Genomic DNA, 12,726 nt, shown 5'->3' with positions numbered 1-12,726 from the left:
TGGGTTGGAACAGATGTAATGTATATGCAATTACATTGGGTATTTATTTCATAACTGTGTTGTACATGCACCATACTGGGTACTCGTAAATATTGCAAGTTGCAGGGGCCAATGGGTGATGAAAGAAATGATTTCTTGTCATTGTAATCGGAAAAAGAGGCTAGAAGACTTCGCAATGGTATTTTCTTTCATGTTTCACTATAAGTCTATAACCCCTGTGGAAACCTTGCAGGCATTGAAGAAATACTCGTGTTTTTTTTTATGTTCTAGCTCGTAATCCTACCCACCAGAATCTATTGCTGATAAGTCAGTAAATCTGATAAAAGAAGCATGCGCCTTTTTCAACTCCCTGTGTTGTTAATCTTTGCCTCTGCTTTTCACCTGGTCACCACCTGTTTGATCAAGTTGCAACTCCAATTGATATCAGATGTGATAAGTCTAAATGTAATCCGGCTTTCGCAAGCCTCCTTCCCCCACTCCAGGTATATACATTTCTATGTTGAGATAATATTATCTTTTAACTTTGTTGAGTCTTTTTACCTGTCCAGAATAAATGCCGCTGGCTCAACTGCGGAATTTTGTACTCTATTCAGTTGAACTGAGAGATTGTTTTGAAGTAAACAAATTAGTTGAACAATTAAAAATTAGCTAAATTAACTTTTGAATCAAGACTGGGGGTGGTAAAAATTAGCTAAATCTCCTTTAAAGGTTGGTTTATAAGACTTGCGCGCATTTCAGAAAGACAACAAGTTGTTTCCAGAGCAGTGATGGCAAGCTGGGAGGGATTAATCTGTCATGTCAACACATGAGCGCAAAAGTGAATGCAATACTCTGTGACGCATGACTAGTTCTTTTTATAGGAGAAGCTCTTTTTATCAAGTACTCCATCTTTTATCAGTAAATATAATCGATCAAGACTAATGTTACCACTAAACTCTTGAAGAATACATCTTACCTTGTGTGATTGCTTCAACAAAGTATATAAAGAATCAACTCCAAACTTGATGTTGATGATACAAGAAACTTATCTAACTATTTCAACACTGTCAAAATCGAAACTGGCAACACTCATCTCCGTATTCCACCTCCAACTACTCATCCTCACAGCCTCGTCTTCGTTTATGATCCGTCTGCTCATCCGGATATGACCGTTATGAGGAAAGTTTAAGGTTTTATCTTTCTGCAAACCAAATGCATACTCCAACCTCCTCACCACATCCTCCATTGATGGACGTTCATCCTTATTTCTCATCAAACAGTGCAAAGCAATATCTATTATCTCAGTGAAACATTCCGGTGTCACTGTTCCTGCAACATTCGAGTCCATGAATGAAACAAGACTTGCATCTCTCATGTTATTTTTAACCCAAATATACAAACTCTCCTGTGCTCCGTTAAGAGAGGCCAAACTCGATATTATTTGTCTCCAATCAAACAGTACATTCAGCAAGACAACTCCCATTGAGTAAACATCTGATTTTGTTGTCAACAATGCCCGTGCCTTTTGCTCTGGAGACGTATACGCCCATGTCTCCCAAGAATCAAACTGACTCGAGTACGTGGGTAAATTCATTAGTGAGGTTCCTAATTTCCATAAGCCATAGCCAGAGACTTTAGGGATCCAGTTCTTATCTAAGAGAATCTTGTCTGGCTTCATTCTTCCGTGTGTCATTATTTGACCAACAATGCCTCTGTGGAGATGGTTCAAGCCTTTGGCAGCCCCGATGCAAATCCGGAGCCTCAAGTTCCATGTCAAAGGAGTATCATTGTTGTCGCGGAGATGATAATCTAGTGATCCGTGGGACATGTACTTGGACACCAGATACAAATCATCTATATCTTCGCGACAATATCCAATCAATGGCAGCACATGAAAATGACTAATCTTAGTGTGTAGAATATCATTGCGAAAAGCTTCATATCCTCTTTTTTGACTAGTTAAATTCACTTCTGTGATAGCTACCTCTGTATGTGCAAAATCAATACGGCCTCTGAACACCACACCTTGATGTCCGTGTGATAGGATTCGATCTGCATTGAACGAGCTGGTGGCATCTTCAATCTCAAGAAATGAAAACTGGCGGATACGTGTTTCTTCTGACAGAGAGCGAGGTATGGATGAAGAAGATTCAGTAGATAGTGTCCGTGCACTTCCAAATGATTCCAGGTTGCTTGGTTTCAGTCTAGTGGAAATGCTGTTATCTGCATTCTTCTTCGCTATACTTTCCTTACCTCTAGAAAATGCTTTGTACACCTTTCTAGCAACGAGTTTCAGTATACCTTTGTTTTTCATCTTTAAAGAGGAAAATTTTCTCTGATTTTCAACTAAACCAGCAGTATTATCCTCTTGATTGCAAATAACCACACCAATAGTATCCTCTTGATTTTCAAGAACACCAACAGTTTCATTATTTTCTTGATTGTGAAAATGCCTTCCAGTATCCATAAGATTTGTGTGGTCTGCAAAAGACGGTGTTCTCTTTTGTAACTCCATGGCAAACTCAAGCTTTGCAGTGACATCGGCCATTGTAGGGCGTTTGTGGTGTTGATAAAGCAAACACTGATCTGCAATCTCTACAAACACCTTTAGACAGTCTTTTGAGATTTGTCCTTCAAGAGTAGAATCGATGATCTGATATATTGTTCCTTGTTGAATGCATCGATGAGCATATCGTGCTAGATCTTGCTGGGCCTCATCAATTTTCATATCCATAGCTCGCCTTCCGGACAGCACTTCAAATAAAACAACTCCAAATGAATATACATCAGATTTTCTAGTCAGTCTATGTGTCAAGAAATACTCTGGATCCATATATCCAAACGTGCCTCGGACATGTGTGCTTACGTGTGAACATGACTGATTAGCAGGGCCAATTTTGGACAAACCAAAATCAGAAACTTTAGCCTCCCAGTGCTCGTCTAAGAGGATGTTTGAGCTCTTCACATCGCGGTGTATCACTCTTTGGTGCAGACCTGTCCCCGTATGAAGGTAATCTAATCCACGTGCTGCACCAATGCATATGTTCAAGCGTCGTTCCCAGGACAGAAGCTGAGGAACAACAGGGCCATTTCTGCTGCTTTTATACAAGTGATCAGAAAGTGTGCCATGAGGCATGTACTCATAAACAAGTATCATCTCCTGATCCTCGTTACAATAACCAATCAGGGACACAAGATGGCTATGTCGAAAATTAGAGAGCATCTCAATCTCGGTCCAGAACTCTCTGGCTCCTTGCCTGGACTTAGAATTCAACCGCTTCACCGCAACAATGGTCATGGCCCCATCATTCAGTTGGCCTTTGTACACCTTACCGAATCCACCCCTCCCGAGAACCAAATCTCCATCAAAGTTGTGAGTAGCCAATCGAATCTCTTTTAAAGAAAATAGGCGCCACTGGTTCTTAAAGGTTGATGATGACTGACTACTCTGATTGTGATATTCTTCTTCATGATATTGCCTAAGCTTATACACAATGACATTCAAGAGCGTGATCACCAGAATCACATAAGTTGCAAATGCATTATTTAGGCCAGGATTTGGAACTTCTTTTTTCAGTTGTGGAATCAAAGAGACATATGCTGGACAGCTGGAGTCTGAGAAACGAGGCTTGGAACTACCAGATTACGATCAGAACTGTCACTTGTTATGCTACTAATTGGAGTTGTGTCTGAAACAAAAAGCTGGTGATCAAGAAAAAGGTAGGAGCAAAAAAGTGTAAGAAACATGGTAGAATTATTGGTAATGAATTATAGTTTGCAGGGCGGTAGGGGATGCTAAATTGCTAATGTTATTCTTCTATACGGCAATGTTATAAGATTTAAGTGAAGACCATAATGATAAGTCTACACGAAACCGGAGAGAAACAACCATCACAACTTGACTCTGGGCCAAGCATCTAAGATGGACGACTCTGTCTGAGTCTTGTCTGAGTCTTCTAGACTTTGAGGCCGTTTGAGCAAATTTAAAAAAAGTGAATTCTTGTTTAAAGCAAAAAAGTAGATTAGAAGTGAAAGGTAAATAAGCATTCTCCGCTTTTTAAAAGTGTTTAAGCTTATTTGCACAAACGGGTCAAGAAAAACAGAAGGTACAAACAGCTTCCGCTTCTCTTAAACAAACCGACACTGTATTTCTTATTTCTTGTCAAATCAAAAGGGAGAAAAAAGCTTTATTTTCCAAATACAAGTCCACACCTACATTATTAGGGGTGTTCATCAAACCGCCCACACCGCATAAACCGCCCGCACCGCTCCGCACCACACCGCAAAATGCGGTTTTTCTTTTTCGTGGTGCGGTTGCGGGTTGAAATTTTAACAAACCGCGCGGTGCGGTGCGGGTTGCGGTTTGACATTATACATGCGCGGTTCAAACCGCACCGCACCGCCATTTTCTAATATATAAAAATATATCACATATAATTACAAATATTTATATTATATAGAATACAAATAGATTATTTATTATGATATTATCTCCTATATGTGTGTATATATGTTCAAGTTACTCAACTTAATTTTAATAATTTTACGATACAAATAAAGTTATTTTTAATTCGACAAATTAAATATTATAATTATATTTGTTTTCCAATAAAATGACTTGTAAGTGTTGAAATCTTTTCATCTTCATCATTATCATACTCATATTTTAGTTTATATTTCTTTTAATGAGTATCGTAACTCTAAATTTGTGTGTGTGTATTTTATAAAAATTATTTTTAAATACATATATTTTAAAATTATATTTATATTGTCATTCAAAAGTATAATTTTTTTGAATGTATAAACCACGCAAACCGCATGAACCGCACCACACCGCACCGCAATTTTGTGGTGTGGTTTACGCGGTTTTTATATTACGCGGTGCGGTTGCGGTTTACGAATTTCCCCAAACCGCATACGCGGGTTGGTTTGCGGTTTTAGGAAAAAATCGCACCGCCCGCACCGCGAACACCCGTATACATTATGGTTTATACAAAATAATTGTACCCATCCTCTTTAGCTCCCCCATTGGACTTGCTCTAATATGTGCCAAGTTATATTCATCTCATTTTGTACCCAGTTAAAAGCGAGTTTTGAGACGAGCTGAACCGAATCGTTACGAGCCGACTCGTTTGTTTGGCCACCCCTGCTCACAAATACTGCCGTATAGATCATAATTATGTAGAAGTGAGAGGTGAATCAGAATTTTCAGCTTTTTAAAAGTGTTTAAACTTATTTGCACAAACAGGTCAAGAAAAACAAAAGCTACAAACAGCTTCCGCTTCTCTTAAACAAACCGACACTGTATTTCTTATTTCTTGTCAAATCAAAAGGGAGAAAAAAGCTTTATTTTCCAAATACAAGTCCACACCTACATTATGGTTTATACAAAATAATTGTACCCATGTATATATCATATTCTACATAATTATGATCTATACGGAAATTGTGCAGTATTTGTGAGCATGGGTGGCCAAACAAACGAGTCGGCTCGTAACGATTCGGTTCGGCTCGTCTCAAAACTCGCTTTTAACTGGGTACAAAATGAGATGAATATAACTTGACACATATTAGAGCAAGTCCAATGGGGGAGCTAAAGAGGGTGCTATTGCCATAATATAGCACTCAAGGAAAAAATGCAACTTCAATGGGATGCTATATTTAGATGCAAAATAGCAAAATGCTATACTTGGTGCTAAATATAGAACCAAGTATAGATGTTGCTATTGTTATAATATAGCACCCAAGAGAAAAATTCAACTCCAATGGGATGCTATATTTAGATGTTATGTGTATTTATTGGAGGGTAGTTGAAGGTTAATTAAATATACATCTAATTGGTTCTATTTTGAATCTACCCATTGGACTATGAGTTCTATTTTAACTTCAAAAACCACTTTTTGGCTTCAAATTATAATAATAGCTATACACATTTTAGCATCACCATTGGACTTGCTCTTATTTAACTAGACGAGCGTTCACAAATTTAGAATACACGATTCAGACTCGTTTCATCTCGGCAAATCGGCTTGTCTTGGCACTGAGCTCATCTCGTCATGACAACTCGTCTCGTCCGTATCGCTACCACGATGGATCTTGATAAGTTTTTTCGATTTTATGTTTTTACGTTTTTTTATATTTTTTATTTTAAATATTTATTTTAGTGTTTTTATGTTTTTTATGTTTCTTACGTTTTCGATTTTAAATATTTGCTTTAGTGTTTTTAGTTTTTTATGTTTTTGATTTTAAATGTTTTTTGATGTAAATGTATCTGCGGTTTATTCTGTTTTTTAGAGAGAAGTCCTTTTAAATTATTTGTGATTTTATCAATTAATAAAATTAATTGAGATACTGTCCTCTTTTATATATTACATAATAAATTAATATCCAATTTCTACACATTATTTAAAAAAAGAACAAGAATAATAACTCGTGTAGCTCACTCAATTCGTCGAGTTGTACACGAGTTGAGCTGGCCAGAACTCAACTCAACTCGTCTCGTCTCTTCTCGCGAGCCTGAGACGCTCGTCTCACCTCGTCTCCCACAGCTCATCTGATGACCTCTACTTCTGAGTATGTGACAAAGAACACTGTTGCTTGCAAGTAAAATCATAAGCAAGTTACGGACCAAAAAGGCACTTGTTGAAGAAGATCCCATTTGAAAACCTGATTATGGACTACAACAGATGTGGTTAAGGCGCAGCAACGATTTTGTATAGAAAATCAGTGTACAGGGAGTTTCCATGATTTAGGAATGCAAAGACAAAAAACAACGATAATATGTTACTTGAATCTTTAGCCATCACTGCTTCGAAATTGCAAAATTAATTTAACAGTTTTTACCAGTCATGCAGTAAGAACACCTGCGCCCCGGATTGAGCCTTAATCAACCCGGGGTTCTGCCTCTCTCTATTTGTAGGAACTCACTTTATCAAACATTGTTGAATGCAATTTAGTGATAGTATCATAGTGCCTCGACAGTGAGACATCACTCCAAGTCTCCAACACAATGTTCAGATCCTGTCAGTCCTTTTTTTTTCTCCTGGTATTTATTAAAACCTATATCGTTCACACATAATAGTTGGAAATATGAAGCAGAATACAGATTAAAACTGATAACAATATTGTCAATATCATATTAGTTCCCAAGGTTTTGAGAGAGTATGTTTAGAATCTGAATCAGGAATACTCATCTCTGTATCATTCATTATTAGTTGAATCTTTAGAAATGAAAATTGGAGCATCTGCGTAATCTCAGACAAAGAGCCAATTAAGTATGAAAAAGATTCAATAGACAGTGTCTTTCGATATTGCCCCAGTCTGGTTGGCCTTGAGCGACTTGAATACATATTCTTCCTCGCTATATTTTTTGTTAGAAAATGGAAAGTTTAAAACATATTTTAATATGTTCTTGATGTAATTTCCGGGACATTTTCTTAGTGAAATCCATTGAGAAATAGAGTTGAATACAGTGGCTTGAAAGAGCTTGAAATGAGAATGTGATTCATTTAATTTGGACAAATGAATCTGGTCAGTATATCTGATAGATACAGATTCATTGAACCTGGACAGATGAATCTGGACAGTGTGTTGGTGGCTTGGCCTCACTATAAATAGTGAGCCTCGACATTTGAGTTGAAACACGGGAAAAACACAAACACCATTCTCATTCTTCTCTATTACACTCTCACCCTCTGCTCCGATATATACACATATACATACTGTTCTCGGGCGAACTGAGGTGTTGATCGCTGTTGATCGTACTCGTGTCTGTGAGCGGTTCGATCTGTGCTGTTTTATCCTGGGAGCGATATTGCGACTACCCATCACAGCGTAGTGGGGCAATAATCACTTCAAGAACAGTCTAGTCTTCATCGAAGGGCTAGGCGACTCAGCTGTTCAGTATACTAAATTCTAGCGACGGTGTAAGGTGCGCCTTTCTCTTCTTTTCTCGTAATTTCTCAGTCACTGATTATTGTGTATACGATCTTCGTGCATGCTATATTGTTGTGGTTTCGTTGGCCTACTCTTGTTTATATAATATAACTGCTCTATACATTGTTGCTGTGATTTTCACTGTGACTCCCAACAATCTTGAAGTGATTATCTGTTATATTGTGTAGTAAGCAAGATGGTTAATGAGATTGTGGATTCTGTTGTTGGTGGTGGTGCTGGTTCTGGGTCTGGTGTTACTACTAACATCGATTGGACTACGTACCGTTTTCCACAGCCCATCGATTTATCAGGTATTCCTGATAAATTCGGTGGGGGAGTTTCTTTTTCTCGCTGGCAGAAAAAGATGAAACTGTGGCTTACGGTTAAGGGTCTGTGGCCGGTGTTACAGTACGAGAAACCAGTTGTGGTACAGGAAAAGGCTAAGAAATCAAAGGCCAACAAACCATGTTGGTCTTGTGGACAGGTTGGTCATTGGAGTAAGGACTGTCCTGTAAAGAAAGCAAAGAAAGCTGAGGTGGTAGCACAAGCAAATACTGTGCTTGGAACCACTGATGGGCCTGTGCTTAACATGGTTGTTGGTGAGGCTGTTGCTTCTGAAACCAATGACGGGTATGTTAAGTACAACCCTGAACTATTTTCCACTTATCTGTCTAATGAGTGGTTGATTGATACGGGAGCTAATGTGCACATTTGTAATGATATTACTCTGTTTGTATCTTATCAACAGGCTCATGGGATGACAGTGAAGATGGGGAATGCTAGTGCGGCTCAAGTTCGTGGAATAGGAAACGTGGACCTGAAGTTTGCTTCAGGGCGTGTTCTATCCCTTACTAGAGTGCATCATGTTCCCGAGATTCGTAGAAATATTATTAGTGGAAGTTGTTTAGTTAAAAATGGCTTTGAACTTTCTTTAAAGTGTAATAAAGTAGTTATTACTCAGACTGGTGTGTTTTTTGGCAAGGGCTACTTGTCAGACGGCTTGTTTTTAATAAATGTGGAGCCTGTTTTAGGCGGTTTTATTAATAATACTGCTTCTCCTTCTGTTAATAATATTGAATCATCCGATTTGTGGCACTCTAGGCTTGGTCATTTAAATTTTGGTGCTCTAAAGAATATGATGAACTTAGAGTTGATTCCAAAGCACGCCATTGATAAGAAAACTAAATGTCAAGTATGTGTGATAGCTAAACTAACAAGGAAACCTTTTCATAGTGTGGTTAGGGATTCTGACTTGTTAGATTTAGTGCACTCCGACATATGTGAATTTGGTGGTGTGTTGACTAAGGAACACTGTAGATATTTCATTACCTTTATAGATGATTGTAGTAGATATTGTTATGTTTATTTGCTTAAACATAAAGATGAAGCACTTGAAAAATTCATTAGATTTAAAACTGAAGTTGAAACACAAACTGGTAAAGTACTTAAACGTTTGAGATCTGATAGAGGTGGTGAATATACTGGAAACACCTTTAATGAATTTTGCAAGAGCAATGGTATAATTCATGAGGTGACTCCACCATATACACCTGAGTCTAATGGGGTGGCAGAACGAAAGAACAGAACTTTTAAAGATATGATTAACAGTATGTTGATTAATTCGGGGTTGCCTAAGTACATGTGGGGGGAGGCTCTGAATACGGCTTGCCATATTCTGAATAGAGTCCCTCTGAAACATATGGACAAGACACCTTACGAATTATGGAAAGGCAGGAAAACTAGTATAAAGTATCTTCGTGTGTGGGGGTGCTTTGCTAAGGTACTTGTCCCTGAACATAAGAGAAAGAAACTAGGGCCGAAAACTGTTGATTGTATCTTTCTGGGCTATCTCGAAACCACTACAGCTATGAGATTTTTAGTATTAAAATCTGACATAGATGGTATAGTGGCAAACACGATAGTTGAGTTTCGTGATGCAACGTTCTTTGAGGATGTGTTCCCTATGAAGACTGGTATACCTCAAAGTTCTTCAAGTGATGATCCTACTCACACATCTAGTTCGATTCCCGATCATGTGGAAAAGATGACAAATGTGGGGGCAAATCCTGCTAGTAGCTCTACTCCTAATGAAGTTGAGGAACCTAGAAGGAGCAAGCGGGCAAAGGTAGTTAAGGACTTTGGAAGTGATTTTATCACTTACAATGTCGAAGACGAACCTTTGACTTTCCGACAAGCCATGGATTCTTCGGAATCTAGGCACTGGAAAGGCGCTGTGAAGAGTGAAATTGACTCTATTGTTTCTAACGGAACATGGGAGTTGGTTGACCTCCCTCCTGGGTGTTCTACTATAGGATGTAGGTCGATCTTCAAAAGGAAGATGAAACCAGATGGCTCAATAGATAAGTATAAAGCTAGATTGGTTGCTAAAGGTTTTAGGCAAAAAGAAGGTATTGACTACTTTGATACATACTCTCCTGTTGCAAGATTGACAACAATCCGAATGCTTGTAGCATTGGCTTCCGTACATGGTCTTATCATCCATCAAATGGATGTAAAGACAGCTTTTCTTCATGGTGATCTTGAAGAAGAGATTTATATGGATCAGCCTGAGGGATTTGTTGCATCTGGCAATGAGAGCAAAGTATGTAAGTTAGTCAAATCCATCTACGGCTTGAAACAAGCACCTAGAGACTGGCACAAGAAGTTGATGACACTGTTTTGACTTTTGATTTTATAGTTAATGATAATGACAAGTGTGTCTACTATAAGGTTAAAGGAAATGAACATATTGTGTTGTGCTTGTATGTGGATGATATACTACTGTTTGGAACCAATATTGAGATTATTAACGAGACAAAGAATTTCTTGAAAAAAACATTTTGAAATGAAGGACATGGGTGAGGCGAATGTGATTCTTGGACTCAAGTTGACTCAGTCAACTGAGGGAATAACCTTGTCACAATCTCATTATATAGAGAAATCTATACTTGAGAAGTATGGTTATTTAAATTGTAGAATTGCTAGTACACCATATGATCCTAAAGTTGCTCTTATCAAGAATGCTTCAGGTGTACCCGTGTCTCAGTTAAGATATTCTCAGATTATTGGTAGTTTGCAATATCTTGCTAATGGTACAAGACCAGATATATCATATTCTGTGTCTAAGTTAGCAAGATATACAAGCTGTCCAAACAGAACTCATTGGGATGCTCTAGATAGAGTACTTAGATATCTGAAAGGCACCATATATCTTGGGTTGCACTACAGGAGATATCCAAGTGTGCTTGAAGGATATAGTGATGCAAGTTGGATAGCTAAGAAGTCTGGTTCCAATGGAGTGACTGGATATCTGTTTACCCTTGCGGGTGGAGCAGTATCCTGGAAGTCGACTAGACAGACTATAGTAACTCGGTCTACGTTTGAGGCCGAGTTGTGTGCATTGGATGCCACGGGTACGGAGGCTGAATGGTTACATGGACTCATGTCTGTGTTACCTGTAGTAAATCGTCCGCTACCGGCAATTTCTGTTCATTGTGATAGCCGTACAACTATCGACAAGATCAGAAGTGTCAAGTATAATGCTAAAACAAAGAGACACATCCAAGTTAGACTTAAGTCTATAAGGGGTTTGGTGTCTGATCGGACTATTGCTATTGAGTTCATTGGAACTCAAGATAACATAGCTGATCCACTGACTAAAGGGCTTGAGCATGCTGTTGTCCTTAAGTCAAGGTTGGGGATGGGACTGATAACCCATCATGATTCATCTACAGCGGGAACCCAATACATCTGAGAGGAGATCCCTCAAAGTGTATTCAATGTGGTAAACAAGCTGTAAGGGTGGATCGGTAGTACCTTTAACTACAATGTAGATACTCATGCATCTGAGTCTATCCCCTGCAAACCTAAAAGGTACTGACACTGCAAGTATAGCAAGAGTTTTAGAACTCTGAATGGGGTCAAGTCATTTGACGAGATGGTTGCAGTACATCTCTGGAGATGCCCAGCTAAGCGAATGTAATTGTGAGGTCGCAATTAGAGGAAAGGGTTATTCCTTGAAACATTCGACGAACAGGATCGAGACACGACCATTAATGTCTCAAAGCCGTAGATCGGCACCATAGCCTTTGACTTGTCGTCGTCTATGGAGTGTGGTTACACCCAACGGATAGAGATTCAAGGTGAAACAATCCATCTATATCCGGTAGCCATCGAAGTAGGGGACTTAGGAGGGTTCAAACCCGGAAGGGTACCTACTCTGAAAAACAAGTCATGATGAGGACTAATATGCATATCTATATGGATTTGTGGGGGATTGTTAGAAAATGGAAAGTTTAAAACATATTTTAATATGTTCTTGATGTAATTTCCGGGACATTTTCTTAGTGAAATCCATTGAGAAATAGAGTTGAATACAGTGGCTTGAAAGAGCTTGAAATGAGAATGTGATTCATTTAATTTGGACAAATGAATCTGGTCAGTATATCTGATAGATACAGATTCATTGAACCTGGACAGATGAATCTGGACAGTGTGTTGGTGGCTTGGCCTCACTATAAATAGTGAGCCTCGACATTTGAGTTGAAACACGGGAAAAACACAAACACCATTCTCATTCTTCTCTATTACACTCTCACCCTCTGCTCCGATATATACACATATACATACTGTTCTCGGGCGAACTGAGGTGTTGATCGCTGTTGATCGTACTCGTGTCTGTGAGCGGTTCGATCTGTGCTGTTTTATCCTGGGAGCGATATTGCGACTACCCATCACAGCGTAGTGGGGCAATAATCACTTCAAGAACAGTCTAGTCTTCATCGAAGGGCTAGGCGACTCAGCTGTTCTGTA

General features: G+C 38.7%; 1 protein-coding gene across 1 annotated transcript; it reads right to left on the bottom strand.

Annotated features, from left to right (window-relative positions):
- Window positions 1-923: 923 nt before the first annotated feature.
- Window positions 924-3,799, bottom strand: LOC108212558 (receptor-like protein kinase ANXUR1). The gene has a single exon (XM_017384284.2). The coding sequence runs from the start codon at window positions 3,275-3,277 to the stop codon at window positions 1,025-1,027; it is 2,253 nt and encodes a 750-aa protein (XP_017239773.2). The 5' UTR covers window positions 3,278-3,799; the 3' UTR covers window positions 924-1,024.
- Between the last annotated feature and the right edge of the window lie 8,927 nt (window positions 3,800-12,726).

The sequence above is a fragment of the Daucus carota genome, chromosome 3 (genome assembly GCF_001625215.2).
Source record: "Daucus carota subsp. sativus chromosome 3, DH1 v3.0, whole genome shotgun sequence".
Classification (NCBI taxonomy): Eukaryota; Viridiplantae; Streptophyta; class Magnoliopsida; order Apiales; family Apiaceae; genus Daucus; species Daucus carota.
Note: the sequence above shows the minus strand (reverse complement) of the source record. Positions and strands in the feature narration are given on the sequence as shown.